The sequence below is a fragment of the Ictalurus punctatus genome, chromosome 18 (assembly GCF_001660625.3).
Source record: "Ictalurus punctatus breed USDA103 chromosome 18, Coco_2.0, whole genome shotgun sequence".
NCBI lineage: Eukaryota > Metazoa > Chordata > Actinopteri > Siluriformes > Ictaluridae > Ictalurus > Ictalurus punctatus.
This window is the reverse complement of record NC_030433.2, coordinates 5,069,231-5,092,822: the sequence shown is the minus strand read 5'-3', so window position 1 is coordinate 5,092,822 and position 23,592 is coordinate 5,069,231. Positions and strand designations below refer to the sequence as shown.

The 23,592-nt window shown below is 37.2% G+C and overlaps 1 protein-coding gene across 28 annotated transcripts in view; it reads right to left on the bottom strand.

Annotated features, from left to right (window-relative positions):
• cast (calpastatin) overlaps positions 1-23,592 on the bottom strand; it is a 53,130-nt gene that overhangs the window by 15,251 nt on the left and 14,287 nt on the right. For 4 of the 28 annotated variants that reach the window (XM_017492602.3, XM_017492605.3, XM_017492601.3 and 1 more), the window contains exons 2-14: positions 9,883-9,951; positions 8,117-8,353; positions 7,454-7,573; positions 6,711-6,812; positions 5,520-5,555; positions 5,308-5,403; positions 5,117-5,197; positions 4,888-4,938; positions 2,494-2,577; positions 2,196-2,261; positions 1,341-1,412; positions 970-1,023; positions 162-206 (exon numbers count right to left, since the gene is read on the bottom strand). In XM_017492602.3, the coding sequence (XP_017348091.2) occupies positions 162-206; positions 970-1,023; positions 1,341-1,412; positions 2,196-2,261; positions 2,494-2,577; positions 4,888-4,938; positions 5,117-5,197; positions 5,308-5,403; positions 5,520-5,555; positions 6,711-6,812; positions 7,454-7,573; positions 8,117-8,353; positions 9,883-9,951 (1,113 nt within the window). Of the gene's footprint in view, positions 1-161; positions 207-969; positions 1,024-1,340; positions 1,413-2,195; positions 2,262-2,493; positions 2,578-4,887; positions 4,939-5,116; positions 5,198-5,307; positions 5,404-5,519; positions 5,556-6,710; positions 6,813-7,453; positions 7,574-8,116; positions 8,354-9,882; positions 9,952-17,390; positions 17,549-23,592 lie in introns of those variants that run through there. The other 24 variants (XM_047162003.2, XM_017492618.3, XM_017492616.3 and 21 more) reach the window with 18 other exon arrangements.

Sequence of the window (23,592 nt, the reverse complement as noted above, 5' to 3'; positions counted from 1 at the left end):
AAATGATGCTGTGTTGTAGTATCATTAAATTATTCTTAATGTTTCAGTGCTGTATGATTTTGAACACTTCCAGAAATGCATTGTTTGTTTAGTGTTATATTTATGATAATGTAATTCTGTCATGTTCTTATCATTTACTTTTGCAAAAACAGCTTTTGTACCTTGGGGTCTTGCTTCGGTTTATCTGCAGAAACCTTTTTTTCCTTCTGTGATAAAAAAAAGTGAAAGGTTTTACATTCAGGTCTGCTACTCAAACAACATTTTTTAAAATTTATCCTTCTGTTTCTGACTTTTTCCTTCATTTCATAACTGTATATACACACACACACACACACACACACACAGTACCGCAGGTCTGGCTTTTGTATTAACATCCTGTACATAATTCTTTACACATGTATTTTGCTGATGGAATGCTCATGTTACTTGACTTGAACATGTTTCATTGCTTTAGTGCACTGGGTGTAAAAAATGTGTGCAAACAAAATCCTTTTTAAGTATTAACAGATGATTGAACGGTGACTTTGACAGGAAAACAAAATATTTAAAATTTGAAAGAAAAGAAAATTTAACATCAAGTTTTTGTTATAATACTAAAAAGTTCTATTTTCCAGCCAATCATTATCTGTTATGAATATGATGCAATATTAAATATTACTGACATTAGCTAGCTACAGGCATCATGCTTAATAAAGTGAATAATCTGAAATGAAACATCTTCGTGTGGTTGCACAGAAACATGTATTACATGCTCTAATGTACTATAAAATTATTACATGTTTTACAATGAAATTTCAAAGCAAGACATTTTTTTTTCCTGTTTAGGAAAAACGTACAATTTTCCGATTTGATTTTACAGAATAATAACATTCTACATGTATTTCACCACTGTAAAAAATAAATAAAAATAAAAATAAAAAATAGAGAAACATAATATTAAGGTCTTAAATCTTAAGGCTTGTCTCCTACCTCAGTCTTTGGCTTGACATCCTGAGCGGCTGCAGTCACGGCATCTTTAGCGCTCTGATGAGAGAACATATTAGTGTATGATATATAGATATACAGTCCCCTCTGATAGTACTGGAAAGGCAAGGCCAATTCTTTTTTTTTGCTAGACACTGAATACATTTGAGTTTGAGATCAAAAGATGAATATGAGACAATAGATCAGAATTTCAGCTTTCATTGCCTCATATTTACATCTAGTTGTATTCTAATAGTTTCAGAGAGGACTGTAGATATAATCACTTCAGTTGGATTGGTGTAATAAGTACATATGCAATATACCAGCATCAGAACATTACCACATGTGATGTAATGTTGACATATCCTGGCCCTTACTTTCTCTGTCTTTGGTTTCTTGTCTGCAGGAGGAGCAGGAGACAGACTTGCAGGCACAGAAACATCTTGTTTCTGTGAAAGAATGTGTCACAGAAACTTAGACGAAGTTATCTAGTATGCAGACAACACCATGACAAGTATATTAATATTCTAACACATTTCAGTGCATACTGTATACATAGATCTAATCCTCAAAGGTCATTGTTTATTCTGTTAAAATATGATTATTGATGATTATAGTGTTACTGATGAAAAATTATTCCTAAAAACACAGCCAAGTAGCTCAAGGTCAGAACATTCCTGCAAAGTACGGACCAGACCATCCAAAATGACTAAGGTAAGTAAAATAGATAAGCCTGACTCACGCCATTATTCTTGCCTGAATCTTTTTGCAATGCTGTTTATTCTTGTTTTTATTTTGCAAGCTCAGGATTCCAAACTGTGCAACATTAAGACTGGATGATATGATAATATGATAACGATAATGCAAGATCAAGCATATACTATATCTCAGGACATTTTTTGTCGTGTTACAGAGAAAGTGGAAAGTACAAAGTCCTCTGTTCTGAAGACTCTCTCTCCTGTGTCGTAAAACTTCAGACACAGTTTTACATCTGACTGATACAAAGAACGGACACTGGAGATTCTTTCCTAAAATGCTAAATTAACATCTATGGTGAACCAACTATGGTGAACCATCCAAAACATCTGTTTAAAAAAAAAAAAAAAAAAGTGTCCTCAGATCTCACAAAAAAAGGAAAGAGGCACAGTGATAGTGTTACAAAATTAGCATTAGATTTAAATGCCCAAAAATTTAGATCTAAAAATTAAAAAACACTGAAGTTTCTCTCTTACTTTCTGAGCAGGAGGAGCAGGGGCGTAGTTTTTGCGGGTATCGGCAGCAACCACAGTTTCATGTTTCTGTTTAAAAAACAAAACAGTCGTTAGAAAATCAGCGACATCTGCGCAGCTCAAAGTTTATTATTTTATATATTTCTTTGCTAATAATATTTTAATAAGAAGTCACTGTTGTAGGTCTCTATATAGAACTTCAAAGGGTTCCAACAATGGGACAAACTGAAGAACCCTTTAAGATGGTAGATTTAACAGCTGTTTTCCAGATATGAATCAAGGTTAATGTCTGCGTTCCTACCACTTCTGGTTTGGATGCACCGGGAGGTGTAGATGATACAAATCCAGCAGAGAGAGAGTCCACAGCATCATCCAATGTTGAGGACTTTTAGAGAACACACACACACACACACACACACACACACACACACACACACACACACACACACACACACACACAGAGAGGGAGAGATATACTGTAAATAAGCAAGTAAGGATAAAAAAAAATCACAGATTATTATTTTTCATAATAACATGGTCCAAAGCAAAGTTATTTTTAACGGATAAAAAAAAAAGGGTTGGAACTCAATACTGTATACCACACCACTGTTACTGTATATTCTCGATTCTGATTGGTCAGAAGGTGTTGATTCATTTTCTATAACCACAGCCCTGACAATAGTGCCAGCTGTAAATCACAGGTTTATATTAATGCGCTCGTTCTAATTCATTATTATAACTTACACAGTGACTTGTATTGCAGACACTCCACATAAACAGATTTAAAAACAGGTATAGTTGTTGATATGGTGAAAAAAATGGTGTGAAAAAATAATAGCTTTGGGAATACTTTGAATTTAGCTCTCGTATACAAAATGCACAATGCTTTTTTATCGTTCCTATTGTTGGGAACACGTGGAAATAAATTGTTCTCTCATGAAGAATGTTAGTATTTTATTATTATTATTATTATTATTATTATTATTATTTTTATTATTATATGCTGCTTTTTCATTGCTGTGCTTTGTATTAGTTGTTTTTTAATGCTGGCACTCTGTGCAACTTCCATAAACAAGTTTTGCATAAAAAAAATTAATTAAATTTTTTTTTTTTTAATTACTGTTACTATTAATTACTATTATAATTTACTATTAATAATAAAAATTATATGTAATTGCATATACATGTTGCGGTCACAGAAAGACTTTTAATGCCATCTTAAAGATGGTTAGCCAAGTCTAAATATATTACACCATGTGTGAGGTGTTTTTTACGCATTCCTTTGTAAATATCACACTTAACTAGTTAATTATTCAAACTAAAACCAAAGCTAAAATACTGTAAATAAATCATCTACAATAAATTAATTAATGAAAACTAAATAGAAATTTCTAAAAAAAAAAATTAAAAAAAAAAAAAGAACGAACGAATAAATAAATAAATAAACCACAACAATCAAAACCATCAACAATCGTAAAAATAAGTTAAATTCCAATTAAAAGTTTGTTTTTTTGTAATCTAACTAAAATTTAACATAACAATAATACCACAAGAGGGGGCTACAGACTTTGTGTGAAAGGCACAAAAAGTACAGACACACCCCACTCAGAGTATAAAAACAGGCAAAATGTGGTTTATACACAACACCATGATAAATAGTAACCTTATTTCTACTTGTTATTCCAACACATTGCATAATATCTTAGACATAAAAGTCAGTAATAGAAAAGCAACAGCAATAAGGGACAGGAAGCAAGAAAAGGGTGTGCACTATAGACATTCTGTTCGTGCGTGTGGGCGTTTTTTTATTGGAGGATTTGGTTGGGCAGGGCAACTGAGCGTTAATTACTTATAATGACGACAGGTATGGGAGCAGCCTGTGATGAGTGTGAATGTAGATGAGAGTGTGTGTGGGTGTGTGCAGAGCTCAAATAATAAGACATCTCTTTACAATACATGAGATTTACTGAACTCACACGTCAGCCATAAATTTATCCAACAGCTCAGAGTGGTATCACTCAAAATGGTGGCGCACGTGGAATTTCAGTTTGCCATCGATTGCTAGGTATTCATTTTGTATTAATTAAAGTGCCTTTTCTTAGAAAGTTTACCAAAACTTCTGAGGTAAATGTTGATGCTCCTGACTAATGTGTATTGTTTTCATTGTCCTACTGCACCAACAAGACATGCTAACTAGATAAATCATCAGCTCCAGTTATTAGCTAGCCATTTGTATTTTCCAGTTGATTAGCAACACCGCTTCTGTCTTTACACAATTAAATGGCAAACATGAACACTGTCTTTAAATTAATTCCTATTGGGAAAAAATGACTGAAAAATAAGGATTAAATGGTAAGTGTGAAATGATAACTGTGAACAAAATACTCTGTATAATCTCTGCAGCAAATATGGAGACATCCTAATCGCAGTTAAAGCACCATGATTTTATATGACCAAACAACATTAAAACGTGTTTTTCATATCACGCTATGCTGTTTACTACCCGCCCCTTGTTAAACGGATAGCTAAGAACATCCTCCTTTTCTAAATGGCTATAAAAGCTTTCCAAAGTTCATTTCGGTCGGCTCTCAGAAGCGATATAATTAGCCCTTGACTTGCTCTCTTCTTACCCCAACTACAGTATAACATTAGTAGCAATATGGCTGATGTGTGAATAAGGACACTACTTGCTTACCTTGGAAACTTCCTTGGGCTTCTCAGGCTGTCCAATAGGCATCTTCTTTTCCTGGGGTGATTAGGGGAAGCAAGAAAGTTTATTCTAAGGCCATTATAGTTTAATTAAATTCTAACACACATAGGAGAAAAAAAGGGAAGGCAAAGATGACCGAACCTGGAAAGATTGAAAGCATGGAAGCAATCAGCTGTAACAACTCAACTACTTTAGTTACTCATGTTAGACTGACCATGTCTTTTAGTCTGTATCCAGGCGGCAGTGTGTCATCTCTCTCTCCACAGCGGGGAGCCACTGCTGAGGTTATGCTAGGCTAAGGCATGCAACACACTATTACAATGCGCATTCCATAATAAAAAACAAAATGCATGCTGTTATAAATAATACACACAAACAAGCAAATGCATTGACTAAAACTCATACCTCTGTGACTTCAGGCCCAGTAAACCGAGGACGTTCAGAAGGCTTTGCGGATGGCAAACTGTCAGCCAAGGAATCAAATGGATCTACAGCAGGCACCTGTGTTACAGCATAAAATATAGCAGTACAGCAGTGCTCATGCAAACTGGCATGCTTGGAAAAGATTAAGATACGCAGCTAAAGCATTGCAGAAATAAAATGGACTGCTGACTCACCAGAGTGCTGGCCTTCGCCGAAACCTCCGACTTCACCTGCAGACCAGAGGAACAAGAGAGTGTGAGACACTTGCAGAGCTTGCACTATTTTATATTAAAAAGTGACCCTAAACTTGATTTAATAATAAAACAAAAGCAAAGGAATTTGAGTGGAAGTCTGAAAAACTGTCACCGAGTGGTTTTGCGACACTCTTTTAAAAGACTGGTTTGTAATTGTTAAAGCCCATTGCTATACACGAGGCAAACTGCATATGCAATAAGAACATCAACGATGTTTTGGCTTCCACCAGTTTACCCCACCCTCTCTGTGCGAACTGCATATGCCTGTGGGTTGACTTAGTGTAAACGGGACATAACTGAATAACTCTGTGGTTAGATTTGGTTGGGACTGAGCTCATTTCTGAGTCTCAGTCGGAAAAAAAGCTAAAAATGAAGAATCTAGCCAAATCCATTGAATGGCAATATTACTAATGATATAAATGAGCAATAAAAGACTTGATGATGTTATGTGATGCCAGCCCAAAGTGTTTCATTCATCTTATACTCCAGCACCTTGTTAACGCTATCAATTTCTTATTCCTTAAAGAACGGCAAGTTGTATGTTTGATCGATTTATAGTTACTTTTAACGTTGGAAAACATCTACAAAACAAATTACACTACTGTATATGTTTGTGGACACCTGGCCAGCACACCTATATGTGGATCTTCCCCAAGTTGGATAGAACAATTGTATACAACGTCTGTGGCATTACAATTTCCCTTTCTGAAACTAAGAGGCCCAAACATGTTCCAGCATGACAATGTCCCTGTGCACAAAGTGGGGTCCAGGAAGACATGGTTTGTTAAGGTAGGAAAAATTTTGAATTGTAAAATTCGTGAAAATCTTTGTGAAATTTTTGTTCAATTGATTATTCAATATATAAAACCAGGTTTTATGGGTGACTTTAAAACTATTGAGGTCAAAAACAGATTTAGAGCAAATCTGGATGTTGGAGAAGTTTGGATGTTATTATGTCCAGCTTACCACCCATGTAGGAGAAAGTATGCATAATTCACAAAGGTCTATTCAACTAAACTAGTGAAGAAAAGAGAACTGAACAAATAATAAAAAAAGATCATAAAAAAATAAAAAAAGACTTTTATAGTGCATCCTTGATTGATAAGGAACCCTTGATTGATAAGGAAATACCTTGGCTTCTTTTGACTTAACATCATCCTTTTGGCCAGGGGTTCCAGAAACAACAGTGGTGGCAGTTGGCTTTGTTACTGTGGAGGTCACCTTAGAAGGTTCCTGTTTGATGAAATGGCGGCGTTGTATTTGAAGTATATGTGTAACCATTAACAAGTGGTCTAAAAGCCATGCAATTCAAAATGCATAATTCAAGATGATGATATCTTATGGCCAAAGCAAATGGCAGTAGTGGGTATTAAAGGATAATGGGAAAATCAATGCAAAGCCAGTAGTTCTGCTCATTGCCCAGTCAGTGAGAGAAAGACAATATCAAAAAGTGGAAATATATGCAGCATTCCAGGACATTTTGAAAGAAACAAAGTCCCAGATGTGATCTGATCAATAATGTCAATAATGAACTTTTTCCACATTATCTGTTGTTACCCAGATGAGGATGGGTTCCCTTCTGAGTCTGGTTCCTCTCAAGGTTTTTTCCTCTTAAAACATCTTAGGGAGTTTTTCCTTGCCATCGTCGCCACTCAGTGGCTTGCTCAGTTGGGATAAATTCGCACCTTTAATATCTGTATACCGTGTTGATATTTCTGTAAAGCTGCTTTGAGACAATGTCTATTGTAAAAAGCGCTATACAAATAAAACTGAATTGAATCTGATAAAATTGAAACGGTGTGAAGAGGTGATGAATCTCATGCATGTTCCGCGAAGCAATGAAGATGCCAGAACACAACACAACTTTTGTGTACCTGGACTTTTGAAGTGTCTGTGAGCTTAACCAGTTCTGTAGGAGGTTTTCCTGCTCCACCTATTGAACCTGTTGTTCCAGCGCTAACAGATGGAGCCTTGGCAGAAGACACGGGTGGGGCCTGTATCAAAAAGTCAGGCATGAAGTCTGACGCATTAAGATTTTCAACCCTACACAGCCATGCATGAACTTGTTCTGCTGACAGAGCAAGCATGTGCTAAATATGCAGAAAAAAGGGCGTGTCATAACCAAGATATATAAATTCACGACTGTCCCATCTGGCATACGTGCAGAGAGAAACTGCAAGAAAATAACCGAAAATCCCATTCGAGCTCAGTAGGCAATTGTCAACAGGACCTGAAAACCTGTCTGCATTGACAATGTTTGATCCCCAATGTGAAGAACCTCAAACAAACCCAGAGGCAACATAGATCCAGCTTGAGTGTTGGAAAGTCCCAGAGAAAATCTACAAAGATGATATCAATGCCTTAGTTCATGCCTTAGAACAGCTTAGAGAAGCATGGAAAGGAAGACCCCTGAGACAACAGTACATATAAGCAGACATGAAGTAATGAAGAAATGATGAAAAGCTGTACAATAGCTGTTGATGAAATAGGAGGAAACGTTGACCAATCTTATAAGCCCCAGAGACACTGGCGGCTACCTGCGTCGTGGCTTTAGAAGATCCTGTAGTGGTGCTTGCTCCAGAAGATCCAGTAGTGGTGGTTACTCCTCCACTGACTTTAGCTCCTGTAGTAGCCCCTACATTGGTCACTGAGCTTGCAGCTGCAGAAGATGCAGTGGATGTACTCTGGGTACCGACAGTAGTAGTGGCTGCAGAGGCTCTGGTGGTTGCAGGCTTTGCAGCTGCACCTGCAGCGGTTGATGATGCAGCCCCTTTCTGCAATGCAGATATTGACCATTGCTCACAGCAGTTAAACACCCTATTATACTAGCTAAAGTGCATCAAATGACTTTCTTTGAAAGACACTGCAGCTGGTAAAGCAGAAATGTATCCTCAAGGTTCCAAATGCATTAGATTACCGGTATCGGTCAGTGAAAAACCAAGACAGGTTTAGTGTCCAATGCTTGGTTGTATAGTTTTGTACTGGACTACTCAGCAAAAGTAACTAGCGCAAGCAAATACTATAAGTCTATATCAACGACAATCTTTTAAACCTCATATAACTGCTTGCTAAAGCTATATGATCGTATTTTACCATAAACAGCTTGCAATTCAAAGTGGAACTGAATTATCATCCATAGTATGTCTAGTTTTCCAGTGCAGTTTTGTTTTTTGGCCTTGGAGGCGGGGCACAAGGAGGAGTTAGTTTGACATCTCAGTATGACATCTCGGAGAGATCGGGATCCATCCTTACCGAACTTCTTTCTACTTTACTGCTTTATAAACTGTACATTTGTTATAATCATGAAGACTTTTCAAAGCTCATCCAAAGGGTTTCATCACATCAAATAAGTGTCCAGTTGCCTAGACGTACTTCGATAAATCATCCTTTATGAACCCAAATTAACAAGAATGACACTGGACTGTTGTGGTTCACCATGGTAAACTTCAGGGCAGTTAAAAGTACTCTGCTCTGGCTGTAAACTGAAAGAGGGGGAATGATTAGGAAGGCAGAGTCATTTCCAAGGAGGCATCCATTTGTCTCAGCCACAATGACTCATTGAGCTACTTTACCACAAATGCAAAGGAGACACCGGGGAAAATGCAGCTTTTGTGACTGTAAATAATGATAGGAAGAGCCAGCATTTCTAACAGTGGGTGTTCGCTCACATTATACCACAACGCTTTTGAATTTGAATTCTCGAATCTGATTGGTTGTTCGTCAACAAATTCAAAATTCAATAAACATTAGTGGTTATTGATGCACTTCATGTCCGGTGGTAACAGTAACTGCACTTCAGGTCTGGATGTAACACACCACCCTGTTGTTGATCATCTTCAGTACGCCCCATAAACTCTTAACATCTAACGCTCAAGATCTGAGGCTTTCATAAAGGCAAGCAATTGCATATTGTCATAAATCGCGTATTTCTGCTACAACTTGCCTTTCGCACACTTCAACGAGCAAACCGTCTTCAGTTGCTGTTCTCGTTCTGGCATTTAATAACCAGTTGCACAAAAAATTCGAGCAATTTAAAGCGACACAAGTTTGGCTTTTTATACAGGAGACGATCTGTGTTCTCTATTCAGGCTCATGGTTCTGTAATAAGGCCAGACTCAAATAAACCGAACAGCTCTTTCACGGCAACAGGAAAAAGAACAATACTGATCATGGAGGAAGGCTGCTGGACCGGGGGAGGAGTCTGCCACACAGAGCAGGAAGTGGGCTCATGCACATCTCACACAATATACAGAAATTGTAAAAATCAGAAGCAAGGGAACAGAAATAGAACAATAAACTGTACCTCATGTTGTGCAGGTTTCACAGTTGAGACCGGCACTGATGGGGTGGAAGTCGACTGTTTAGGCTGAGACTGTGGAGAAAGAAAAATGATAGATATTGAATATACACATTCGATTTGAACTGCCCCCGAATGGTTGCATGACAAACGCACACTGTAGATAATATTTTAGCCATGCAAAGCTGCTTCATCACTATAAACAGCATCAACAAACCTTCATACAGTATTACAGCAACTAAACCGTGAAACCCACAGAGAGATGTCCAGACATCAGTATTCCTGAGAGAATATATCAAAATGTCTTTGTTTGGCAGGGTTTAGAAAACAAATGCCACGTAGCATAAGGCAAACCCGCCAGATCAGTGCCAGGCTGGGCGTTGTGCTTCATCTAGGTTACTTTTGGCCATTACTGAATAAGCCAAGCTGAAGATTTTAGCAGACTCTTCACAAACCTGTCTTACCTCACATTTCTCATCGCCTGTTGAAACTACATCTTTGCTTTGTTTCTTGTAAATGGACTTTTGATAGGGATTGGGAATTATTAACAAATGACTGCACAAATACTCGATGCCACAACTTAAGCAAAGTGTTTCCTACTAGCCTATACTTGGCCTTTGGTTTATTTAATCACTATTTTATGTTTTTGTCTGGTCAAATCCAGAGAAAAACAATGTTTGTTCTATTCCCAATCTTCAGCTGCCCAGGTTTTGTGAGCCTGTGCACACTGTAGCTGCAGATTCCTGTTCTTGGCTGACAGGAGGAAAACCTGATGTGGTCTTCTGCTCAAGGTTTGGCATGCTGGGCATTCCGAGATGCTTTTCTGCTTACCACAATGAAAAAAAGTGCTTATCTGAGTTACTATAGCCTTACTGTAGGCTTTAACCGATCTCGACATTTTCCTCTGACCTCTCTCATTTACACTGCCTCTTTTTTGTTCTTCACACCATTCTGTGTAAACTCTAGAGACTGTTGTATGTGACGACCCCTAGCGATCAGCAGTTTCTGAATTGCTTAAATCAGTCAGACTTCCTTTTCTTTACACTTTACATCAAGCTTGGAATAATGCATATTGGCATACTAGAGTCACTGCTGTTGGGATATGGACATACCATTAGCCCGCTTAACAGAATTCTTCATCTGATCCCATCAAATAAGAAACAGGAAGCCATGTATTATGTACTGTACGATGTTCACACAAGTCATAGACTCTTGTAGAAAAATACACATGAAATGCATGGCTGGAGGTGCTTAGCTGAAATACTATCTCATGACCTCAAGATGTTAATTCATGGACACACCTTATTAAAATTGGTTAATATCATCGTCATCATCATCCAGTGTCTTGCCACTGGAAGAAAGGCTGCTAATAAAAGTTCCAAGAATGCTTGTTTAAATGTTCTATTGAAAACAATCAACACATGCTAGTTTGAAGAATTGAAATGCTGTAGGGCCCTCATTGCTAACAGAGTAAAAATTAAGGTGTGTGCTAAAAGTGCTCTATGGCAAGTCATAACAAAGCATCGTCACAAACACAAGCATCACGAAAGAAAGAGTGACATTTCTGAAATTTAGGCTGATCAACCGGCAGGGTCATATTTACTAGTATATATCTACATATCTACTGACAAACAGGCTCAGTGAGAATACCTAAACTTATTGAACTGGTAAAGCAAGACCACATGCATGGCAAAGAACTCTGCTTTAAAAAAAAAGTGACGGAGGACTTTATTTCATGATTATTAGCACAGGTGGTAATGTGACGCAGAAAGGTGCATCACCTCCTCTTATTTCCTTAAAAGAAAAAATGCTCACATAGCGCCATTTTTGTATTGACTTCCAAAAAGATTGTACTTATAAGATTCCTGCTATATTGTGCAGACTACTTTTACGTACACTCATTGGTCATACATAGCCTACTGATTAGGTTTGATCACATTACAAGCAAACACGTCTTGTTTAATGGGTTAATTCGGTTTGTTTAACAAATTGCTACATAACATAGGAGAATTCATGTGTCCAAGAGCTTTATATAGATAATTTGCTTCACACAAGCGAACAACATTTGTATATATGTAGGTGCAGTTGTTAGACCATGTAATCTTTTAACAATGTTGAAATAATCTCCTGAGCGCATTAAAAGGTTGTGTGTGTGTAAGAGAGAGAGAGAGAGAGAACGCAAAGGAGGTGGTCTGACCTCATGTAACCTCAAAAGCCAAACTGACCGATTGTAATATTGATATTCAAACAGGACTGGCATTGCTAACTAGTACATAAATAGATTTGCTATTTGTTATTTTCGAAGAACATGTGCCTCACAGCTGGTGTGGATTTAATCAGCTGTTAAAACAGGAGATCATGGGTGACTAAAAGTTAAAAAGCTTTCGTTATCAATTAGCCACAACCGAGATGTGCGTTCATATGTTTTACAGACAAACTAATGCAGTGTGTAGTATTTAGTCTTGGGGTGATGAAGCCTATTTATATTGAAGTGGAGTGATACAAATCGTGAACATCCACAAAACATAAAATCAGGAAAATACCATCCGATCTTTGAGTCTGTGGAAGTTTGTAGTGCATGGTGAAATTTATAAACCAAAAAGACTTAGAAAAGAAATAGCAATATGGTGCCATGAGCCAGTAAATTACACTTGCCCAGGTATGAAAATAGTACCTAGGGTGACAGAGAGCGTGACAGAGAGAGCGAGAGCGAGCGAGAGAGGGAGGAAAAGAAGGGGATATAATCATAGCTGAGAAATAGATACGGTTTTGTTTTCTACAGGCTGGTGTTTGTAGGTTTTTCTTATTGAAACCCTCATGGAGATGCAAGTGGATGAATCTAACTCTAAGAAGCTTTTTTTTTTTAAAGCAGATACAGAATCAGAAATCTGAGTCCTGGCAGTTCATATCTCCCATGCATGGTTGCTTCATGCCACAGCTCTTAAAATAGAACTTATCTAAGCTCATTGAGAAATAATTATAAACAAGGAAGCTGATGAACAAACACTTCTTATAATAGCTTTCGTTTTATTTCATTGCGCATGTCAGGTGGCTGTATCTATGCCAGTGGTGCATACGGCCTAGTACACTGTATACTTAATGCATTCACAGCATGAGCAGCATTGTGCACATACTCGTATGCATACCTTATATACATCTAGAATTTGTTTTAGAAGATTAATCAGAGAGAGGACAAAAACAGCATACATTAGGTAGAGAGCTGAAACATCCCTCTCCATCAGGTTTCCATATTGACCGATAAAATGTTTAGCGACGCATTAGCATGGTGTTGTTAAAGACATGGGACAACTCTGTTCATTTCTCTTTCCACAGTTATTATGATTGTTATAACGAACTGTGTCTGAAATTGACAACTACGACTTTACATTGAAAAGCACTACCTATTCTGGGAGCTTCATAAGAATGGTATGCAAATCAGACTTTCAGTAGGTTTGAGAGGCTTTTTAAGTTCTTCTATTAAGTATTAATGTCTAGAATAGCACAATAAATGCTCGACTGGAGACACAGTTCTAGTTTGTTTAGTCAGTTGACATTGTGTTACATCATGCCAATACCACTTATACTGGTGCACTTTTTTTTTTTTAATGTGCACAATCTACACAACAAATTAACACAAGCCATCTTTATTATGTATAGTTCAGCTACTGATCAACAAAATATAAGTGGTTAGGTTCTGACAGTTTAATAGCTCGTTATGTTCATGCTATACTCTGACACTCACCACGGGACACTTGGGTGTCAACATTTTTGCATGGGAGAGGACCTGACTTTCTCTAGTCAGACTCTCTGTTCAGCTGACCTTTGCTTAAATGATTTCACTCATTAATGGTATTCACATTGGTTAATTTAAGCGTTCATTATTTTGTTTATTATTTACAAAAGGTCAGTTAATACAAATGTATTAACATTATTTATGGTGTATGTATTTCAAAATTCATGGTTTGTTCATGTTAACTAATGTGTTGTATAATGTCTGCTTATGTATAGCATTACTTCAGTAGAGGAAGCTAACACCAATTACTTCCTTAATTGCGAATCCACACGAAATCTAGCGGATGTAATCTACTGCATTTGGTTTCTTCCACAAAAACAGTACTGGGCATTGTAGGGAGGATTCACCCATGGAAGCATTTTTTTATTCAAATTAAGGAACTAACATATCTGGTGATTATTGACACCTTTATTCTATACCAGAAGGAATCGCTCTGGGACTGTCTGTGTGACAGGATCTATCCTTTATACAAAAGGACAACATTACAACCAGATTGTTGGTGTACATCAATAGCATACTCCTGTATGGACGTGCAAATGTTTGGGACGAAACACTAAACCTGCACCATAACAACACGACAATGAAAATAAAGGCACACACTCACAGGAAAGCTATGCGAGGTGGGTACAGCTATTAGGAGTGCTTGATTTAAAGTGCCAATACAAACTGAAGACAGGTTTTGTAGGGCACATTAGAGAGCCACCCATATATCTCCATTAGAGACAGATAAACCCTGGAACAGCTGCATTATGACTTCATTCATTCTAATACAATGTGAGTTTGGTAGATAATACAGGGCAGGTAAAAGCTGATGTCATACTAATATTAGTAGAAAAAAAACGTTTTTATCATAACTTGTATAGAAACTAGAATGTAAGAGAATGAAAGAAAGAGAATACAGCAGGTGAGGGATTCAGAAAAACACTGAATTGGTGAACGAATTAGAAGAATCAATAAGGACAATTATCCAGGGGGGTTAATTAGGAGAAAATATCATAAGAATCTTTCAGAAGAAGAATCATTCAATCACAAGAATGAACCAAGGGTTACTCATAAGACCTAATCAGAAAACCTGAATTAAAAGAAATCAAACAACGAAACTAATCAGAACAATAAAATCAATTAGAAAAAGTACCTATAAGAATTAATGATAAGATTAAGCCAAGAGAAAAAAAAAACTAATGTGTCCAGAGATTAAACCAGGAACATAAACCAGTATCATTTGGCAGAAAAAAAATGAATCAGAAAATGAATCGTGAGTTAAATTTTTTTTTTTTTAAACCCAAGTGAAAAACCCTGCTGAGTTACTCAAAAGAATGAATCAATCTGGAAAATGAATCTGAAGAATTGATCACAGGAATAAAGGAAAAGAAACCCGCAGTTAAAAAAAGGAATCATCAGAAATATTTAACAAAGTATCAGAATCAAAAGAATCGATTGGGGAAATAAAGCAGTAGAGTTGAAAGAATCAAATGAATGAATCAGAAATTCAACCAGTAAAGATGTAAATCAACAAGGAACAAACCAGGAATCTACAATGTGTGTACATCTTTAAACCTCCATTGCTCCCTGTCCTGCAGTCACCTCCACATCCCTCTAAGCACAGTCTTATGACTCACATAGCCAAATCCGTGCTCACACACTGGCCTCAAATGCCTCAGTATCTCTGCAAACAAAACACCCTCTTATCAATCCTCTAAAACAAAAGACAGAAGACAGCTTTTTCCAACTTTACTTTCTGGCTGTTGCATGGCAGTCAGTGAGAGTGCTCTGGTCTGGCCCAGAATTCTGCACACAGATCCCTGAAACCATAACACCATAACACGAGGGGTGAAAATAGAAGTGGATATGGAGAGCCGGTTAAAAGCAGCTCCTCTTTAGCCTTGATGTCTTAATGACAATAATGTCTGGCCAAAGAAAGCGCAACGAATATGTGGGAACGTTCCTGAACAAGTGCGACACAATGTGCGACTTACTGCATTTCATTTAGCAAAACAAATTCCACATTGTATACTCGAACCAAACACCATAATAGCAGCCCAATATACAATAATGTGACAAACTGGTTCGAACATGGGAGCCACGACCCAGAACTCACTTCCGATGCTTGCATGCCTAGTGGATTTACAGGCAAGACTCAGACACACCCAGCTTACGTTGACTCCTGAACGCACTATGCAAATATTACCGATGTGAAACTCAATGCTCATCCCATCACAGGCACTAACAGGTCCTTTCTTTTTCTGAAAAAGAAGAATTTGTACAAGATACTCTAGTCATGCTGCATTGACGGCACTGGCAACAGTAAATCCGTTTGCATGTTCCATTTTCATTTTTAGGTTTTTTTTTTTCTTTAAAGGAAGTGATGACTAATGCATAGCCACAGCACCACGCAACCAAGCACACATGATCTACGGAAAGTAAACAGTGCAAGAAACAAACAGCTGAATCAAACTTGTAGCTAGAATTCTAGAGACTTATTGAGTAGTATGATTATGTGATCATATTGTAGACCTTATAATATATCAACGACTGATCTCTCTGCATTTGAACACTTAGCAGCTGATGTAGTTTAAAGTGGATTATGTATGTCTGGCTGACTGGGGAAACCCATCAGATGTCACTCTGGATGAATTGTCAAGCCAGAACAGATAGGGTTTTCTCAAACATTCAGGTTTTTCTGCCTATACTATACATAAACTAATATAATAACCTTGCTTAAATTCTGCCTGCAGACATCATGTCTGAATAAAGATGACTGAAAACAACTTCAACCTAATTACGCCTCGGCATACAGAGAGTTTTGTTTGATTTTTGATCAATGTGCTACTTTAAACTACCTCTATAATCATGAACATACCTAAATTCTATTATTACTGCACAGGTTCTTACTTGCAAACATCTTGAAATTCCTCATGCCTTTAGAGACTATATGGCAAGCATGTAATCTTACCTGTGTACCTATCTAACACGTACCTGTGCGTTTGCACATAGACATTCGGCACCAACATCGACCTGTTATTATGTCATCTCACAATTCCCCCACCACCACTAGGGACTCGAAGATTGTTAATTCGTCCAGAGTTTACTCGCTTTGCAGATTGCTCAACAGTTGAGATGCTCTTTAAAGCATTAACCCACCAAACCAAGTGTAGGCCATTAGTTCTGGAGCTGAAATTCCAGTTTGACTATAGTTATGCCAGAGCTACAGGTTCCAGGTCATCTTGAAGCGTGTTTAAGACTACATTTCTCATAATGTGATGTTGGGTTAGTGCTTTCAGTTATGATGTCTGATTGATATCCAGAAAAACAAAAGCAAATAGATCAATAACTGAAACAAGCAACAATCCAAGGCCTGCTCGGAAGTTTCTGTAATGTGCAAGGGCTTGTTTTTGGATACACGGAGTTAATGTTCACAGCACACGTTAGAACAGGAAACCGCCCTGCAACAGATACGTAATTTTTTACCAGTAACATTTGTCATCTGTCATTCAATAGCTTACACTATAAAAGTTTTTTTTTTTAAATGAAATCAAATGTCTGTTTTTCCCCTGCTCAAATGATTCATGAAAAACAAGCACTGACAAACCATGGCAAAAGTCATAAATTGCACCCATCACATTTTCCACGAACTGCAGTCCATGTTGGCAACTTTTCAGGCACATAGAGTTCAGGTTCAAAAGCAAGAAACCACAGAACACAGGGTGCTGTGAGTACGTACCATCTGGCTCCTATGTTTAGAAAGCTGTCCTTTCTGTATGTCCTTACAAACTCCAAAGAATCAAGAAATCCTGTATGGCAAAGGATATATCTCACACATATACACAGACACACACATAAACACTAAAACACAGTAACACGCCCCACCAGAAAAATGAAGTCCTAATCTCCTCCTACAAAAGCCCTCCTTCTTCAGCAATGACACTGAGCTAGAAAGCTCTCTCATTGGCTAAGAAGTGGACATGACGGCCATTTCTGACAGGAAGCCAAGAAAAATAAGCAGATTGTTTCAATATGCTAGTAATGGATGAAGAGCACAGGTTTAGATTAGCTTTTCGAGCCCGAGCGATAAGGAAGGAACATATGGGATTATGGATGAAGATGAAGAGTTTGATTAGACAAAGTCACAGGCGTTGTGTGAGATCTGTTCAGCTGGGTGTGACTCCTACAGTCACTGCTCTGGAATCTGAGCTAGGATCACAAAAGTAGCAGTAAGGCCCTGCCTCAAAACACCACCCAGAAACAGAGACAGAATGCAAGGAAAAATAAACAGTATGCACTACTGACTTGAAGGTAGCTTTCATTAATAAGGTCAAAACAGAAGGACTAAGACAGGAGAGATGTTAATAATATTTTTTTGTTTTTTTTGTTGTTTTTTTAAAACAAGCCTAAACAAGATTTATGAAAGTGTGTCAGCACTTATACATGAGGAACTCAAGGCTGTCATCAACATCACAGTATGATTTAACTCACAGCTTGAGTACATCCGTGTTTCTGAAACAAAAGCTTGCCTGAGCATGTACACACAAGCAATTTCCTGTGACAACACTGCCACCTGGTGTGTGACTGGAAACCATGCAGGAGCTCATTTCGCAATCAAAATGTTCTAAATGTCTAGTAATATTACATGCACTCATACATTCATCTTCCTGCTCAGGGTTGTGGTGGATTCAGGAACACCACTGAGGTGGAAATACACCCTGAATGGGACACCCACACATTCACTCATATTCTAACACACTCAGGAGCCATTTTGCATCACCAAGCCACCGACTGGCATGGTTTGGACCGTTGTCGGTGTCTAGCTAACGAAAAAACAAAAGATTTTCTACGTAAATGGAATGATGCAACACTAAATCAGTGATGAGGTAACAGGAAGTCATATGATGCATATACATATAACCTGTTCAGACAGGAACTGAAAAAAAAAAAGTGAATAACAAAAGCATGCTGATTACTCATGATGAAATCAAAAAGTTATCAAACCCTGCTTTATTACTTCAGATGCTTTTCATGCAATCATTACTCCAACACAGTATATATTATAATAATTTGGCATGTATCTACTGTTCACTTTTTTATGAGTAATTATTCAATTTAATTTTCATTTGTATATATTTTGTATATTATTCAAATATAATTCAGGTATAATTTACCCAATCTATTATTACTATTTTTATCTTCATTTTTAGAATTTCTATTACATTTTTATTTAGTTTATTTTCTGCTCCTTCTCTTACGCTGTTTTTATTGATGTTTTTGCTTTGTAAAACACTTTGAGCAGCTGTTTAATGTATGAAAGGGGCTATATACATAAAGTTATTATTATTATTAGTAGTAGTAGTAGTATTCCTGGGACAAGCTCTAGATCCCCAACAACCCTGACCAGAAAAAATCAGTTACTGTGAAAACGTAAATTAAGTTCAATTAAAAAGCATAATCGTACAACCCTACTAATATCTATTCCTTCATCTAGAGCTCCTACATCGAACCACTTGGTCCTATGTAAGAACAGTGGTTCAATCAAATGCTGCTTTATCACTTCGTACAGCAGGCATTATTTCTGTAGCACCGAGTTACATGACTTTGATGACACAGGCATGCAGTTACACACGATACACACACGAGATACAAGTTACCTGACGTACATGGAAGATTAATATAAAACATTACTAATTATAAATCCAAACTAATACAAACAAATCAGTGGGAAAGCGAAAAACAAATATCATTGTTGAGTTCGATCTCAGTCCTTGTGGGTGCAACAGATACCTAATGGTGGACAACATCCCAAAATACACACTCTTCCTAACCAGGATATACAACATAATACAGCTGCATACCCCTGCTTGTTACGTGAACAAACTGGAATGCATCCAAATGCCATCAGAGCTTTCCAATCTATCCTAATATGGAAGACACCAACACCACCATTAAGCTTTATGTTATAACAGATACAACTAATTGCCCAGTTATACCTATTAATTGTCTTTATACTTCTGTAGGGTAAGAAGGAGGCATCTGAGGGCATGCTGCAGGAGGGCTTCAGAGAGAGTGTGGGAAAAACAGTCATTTGGCAACTGTTGTGGATAAAAATGACATGAAATAAACACAACCCTTATCTTTGGACAAGCAAGTTTGAGGCTTCCACCCCACCTATTTACACAGTTTAACCCAATCAGAAGTGGTATGATGATTTCAGCATGAAATGAAGAGAATTGACAAGAGAATGCTTGCATTGTTTCGAGTGCATGTCAGCTCTGTAACCAGGTACAGATATGAGATCAAATGAGATATCAGTATCAAGGAAATATGATTCCTTATGGATCACACTTTTAATAGATTTTGTTTCAGTCATGGTTATATAAGTGATATGTTTCATAGCATGGTCTCTGTGTCTCAATTCTGAAGGTCTCGGAACCAAACCGTTTTGTGTTCGTGGAATGTGTTTTGAGCATTCCTAATCACCCCGCCTTTCGCCCTCTCTCTCTCTCTCTCTCTCTCTCTCTCTCTCTCTCTCTCTCTCTCTCTCTTGGTTCTTCTTCTTCCTCTTATTATTATCTGGTAGACTGGACATCTTTGGTTCTCATATCACTCGAACCTACACGATAGATGTCCTGATTTTATCTGTAACCTCTTCCAACTGACATTTATCATTCTTTATCAATACTTCTGTGTATATATGCTACACTTTCTGTATCATTAAACTAAGAGGCTTTCACTGAACAATGGTGTCTGTGTGACTTCTTCTCGAGCTCGGACGAGAGGAATCAGTCGGCGCAGGGTCCGAATTCTGGTTCCGTGACTGGTATCGGACAAAGAACTTAACAATAAGTACAAGGAGAGCACGGAGAACGTGTTAAATGAAGAGTTTGTATGAAAATGAAATGACTCTCTGACAAGGTATGTTATGCCTGCTTCTTTTTTTTCCTTTTGGGCCCACCACCCGCCCCCCTCTTTGGTGGCCCACTGAGACTGTTAGTGTTATTACATACGTCACAGAGGAATGTATGAGGAAATGAAGAAAACAAATACTGAGCAACAAATATAAACAAATATAAAAGAAAGAAAAAAGAAGACGAAACACAAATACAGTACTGATAACTATTCCAAAATAAGAGTAATAATAAATGCAAAATCCACCGTGAACAACTTCAGTATTTATAAATCAGATGTGATCTTTAATGGCGCCAATTTTTTTCTCTGACAGACTTTTTTAGTTGAAATTCTTTAATGCTGGTATAATTTCACTTTGCTTAATGAGTTATAAGTTGCATTACCTATAATGCTGTTTGACTATCTGTTAGTGGTGCTCTTGTTTTATATCTACCTAAAGAGAGCGATCCAGCAACACTTTAGACTTTTAATCTATCCGGGTTCAACTTTCATGGTAATACCGCCATGAACAGCATCGCGCTCGTCATCTTGTAAATCGCTAACTGCATCATTATGTACATTCAGGAGTGCAATGTTTGCACCAAAATCTCTGCTACTTCTACATTGGACTTCTTATTGATATGATGTCAAACACTGCTGGAAAATGGTGACTGAAAAAAAAAAAAGAACAGTGAAACCAACATCATGTGCCAACCCATAGCAGGGCACAATAGTGCACACATTCACACACTACAGACAATTTGGAACACATGTCTTTGGACTGGGGGAGGAAGCCGGAGTACCCAGATGAAACCCCTGAAGCACAGGGAGAATTTGCATCTGCGTACACAGTGCGCAGGTGGGATTCGTGCGCAGGTGGGAAGCGTGCTAATCACTAAAGCACCGTAGAATAAGGCCTTTTTAAAAAATTAAATATACAAATCAAATTGGAACTTGAGGCAATACGCTTTCTTACTTAGTAACGTTAGCGACGTTAGCCTCATAGCTCCAGTGCAAACCATAAGAAGCAAATTCTGGTATTGGCTGATTGATTACGTTTGGAATAAAGGGAACGATGTATATATTTAATTTTTTGTCAAAATGCTTTTATCCACCCAACGTTTAAAACACTTTATTGTGCATGTAACCGTGAGCTATGATGTATCATGCTGTCAGACACAGAGGGAACTGGGAAGCTTACACCACCCCAAAAATACACAAAAGCTCTGAGAGTCAATAAAGCTTTACCTTTGAACTCGTGTGAATATAGATGCACATGCAAACATCACTGACATACTCATTAAACACAAACATTTGCAAATACAAATATTATACATGTAATCTGTTTAAACAAACACTTTCAGTAGAGTATTAATATAAAGATATCGGCAACTTACTACGTAGGGAAGAAATGTAATTGGGTGATTTGGTTTGCCTGATGTGTGCTGATTTTTACAATTTTGCACATAAATATATAGCTATTTGGCACCTGGTTATATTTAGCACTAAGGACCTGTTGTGCATTCTCATCTCTGTCAGACAGCCAGTGGTGACATAGTGTATGAGTCCACATTTCCAGCCAAACATACCACCATCAGAGGCGATATGTTAATATGATGCACAATAAAATGGCTCTGTGCATGTAAATGCATACGGATATTTTCAGGGCTTGCAACTGTTCACAAATAGCACCTGCAGTTACTCAATACTGACCTAACTAATGTGACCAGACTGGAATGGATAGATATACAGAGGAAAGTGTATACATGTTCAAACATTTCCTTTGTTTTTCTGTTCACAAAAACCAAAACTATAACACAAATAGTGACAAGGAAATTGTCTTATGTTATCTTCCTCTTGTCCTAAAGTCACAACTATCTCATATTTAAGATGAATTAAAGAAGCTAGACTTCTGTAGGGTTAATTCTGGTCTGGCATACGTGGTGAACTGTAAAATATAATAATATTAAACACACACCTTATTATGCATAAATGTAAAACTATTCCTTAAGTAATAGTATCATTCTGCTAAGTGTTTGCTTGTTTCACAGAAAATCAATCATACAAGACACCTTAACTAGCTGAAACAAGGACTGAATTTTTTATTGAGAAAATTATGAAGTACACATACTTAAAATGAGCATAGCTTGGTGCTTGGTGAGTTTTAAAGGAAAGCATTTTTTTAAAACCCCACTTGCATTATTTTATAAATTTATTTATAACATTGGCATTAATTTATTCATTCAAAAAGCAAATTAAAAGTGTGCTAAATCAGCCTATAGCCCATGTACATATTGCAATTCATAACCTTGATTTAGTATTTCATGGCTACACAAATTGTTTCCACAATTAACTTATATAAAAAGTAAAACACAAAACACTATGGTGTGCTGGATCAAGTGCTATTTCTAAGCTGCTGAGTAATGATAATTGAAGCCATATTGTTAAATGAACCCAAAGATGTAGTGATTAATGTGATTACAGTGACTATTCATGCAACAATATATTGGCAATATATTAGACTTCTACTCCAAAAAGAGTAGAAGTCGCGGTGACGTAATGACGTTACTCTAATTACGTTCTATAATATGTAAAACGGGTACATAAAAGGAGTATTCTAAAAGCGACTCATGTAAAGACCTTAATCACGTTATTATTTAATCAGAGTAAGGTAAATAATTAGATTACTACTCTCCATGTAAACGTAGTAATTATTTTAGAAGCTAGAAGTTACATTCATTTACAAACTAAAGAAAAAAAAAAGCCATCTTTGTTATGAAACGAGACTATACAGGAAGCACGTGCAGGTTCACGTATTTATTTGCAACTAAAGTCAGAGTACCAGAAAACGGGAAACAAGGTCTAAACATAAAACTTGAACCGAGGCATGAAACATGAAACTAGAACATGGCGTGGAAACGCTACCGCTTAGCACAATTACACATTTAAACATCTATCGTTTAACTAGAACTATGGCAAGGAACCGTTACCACGTGCGGGTTTAAATAACAAATGTAATTACCTTGAATGCTGACAGCTGGTAACAA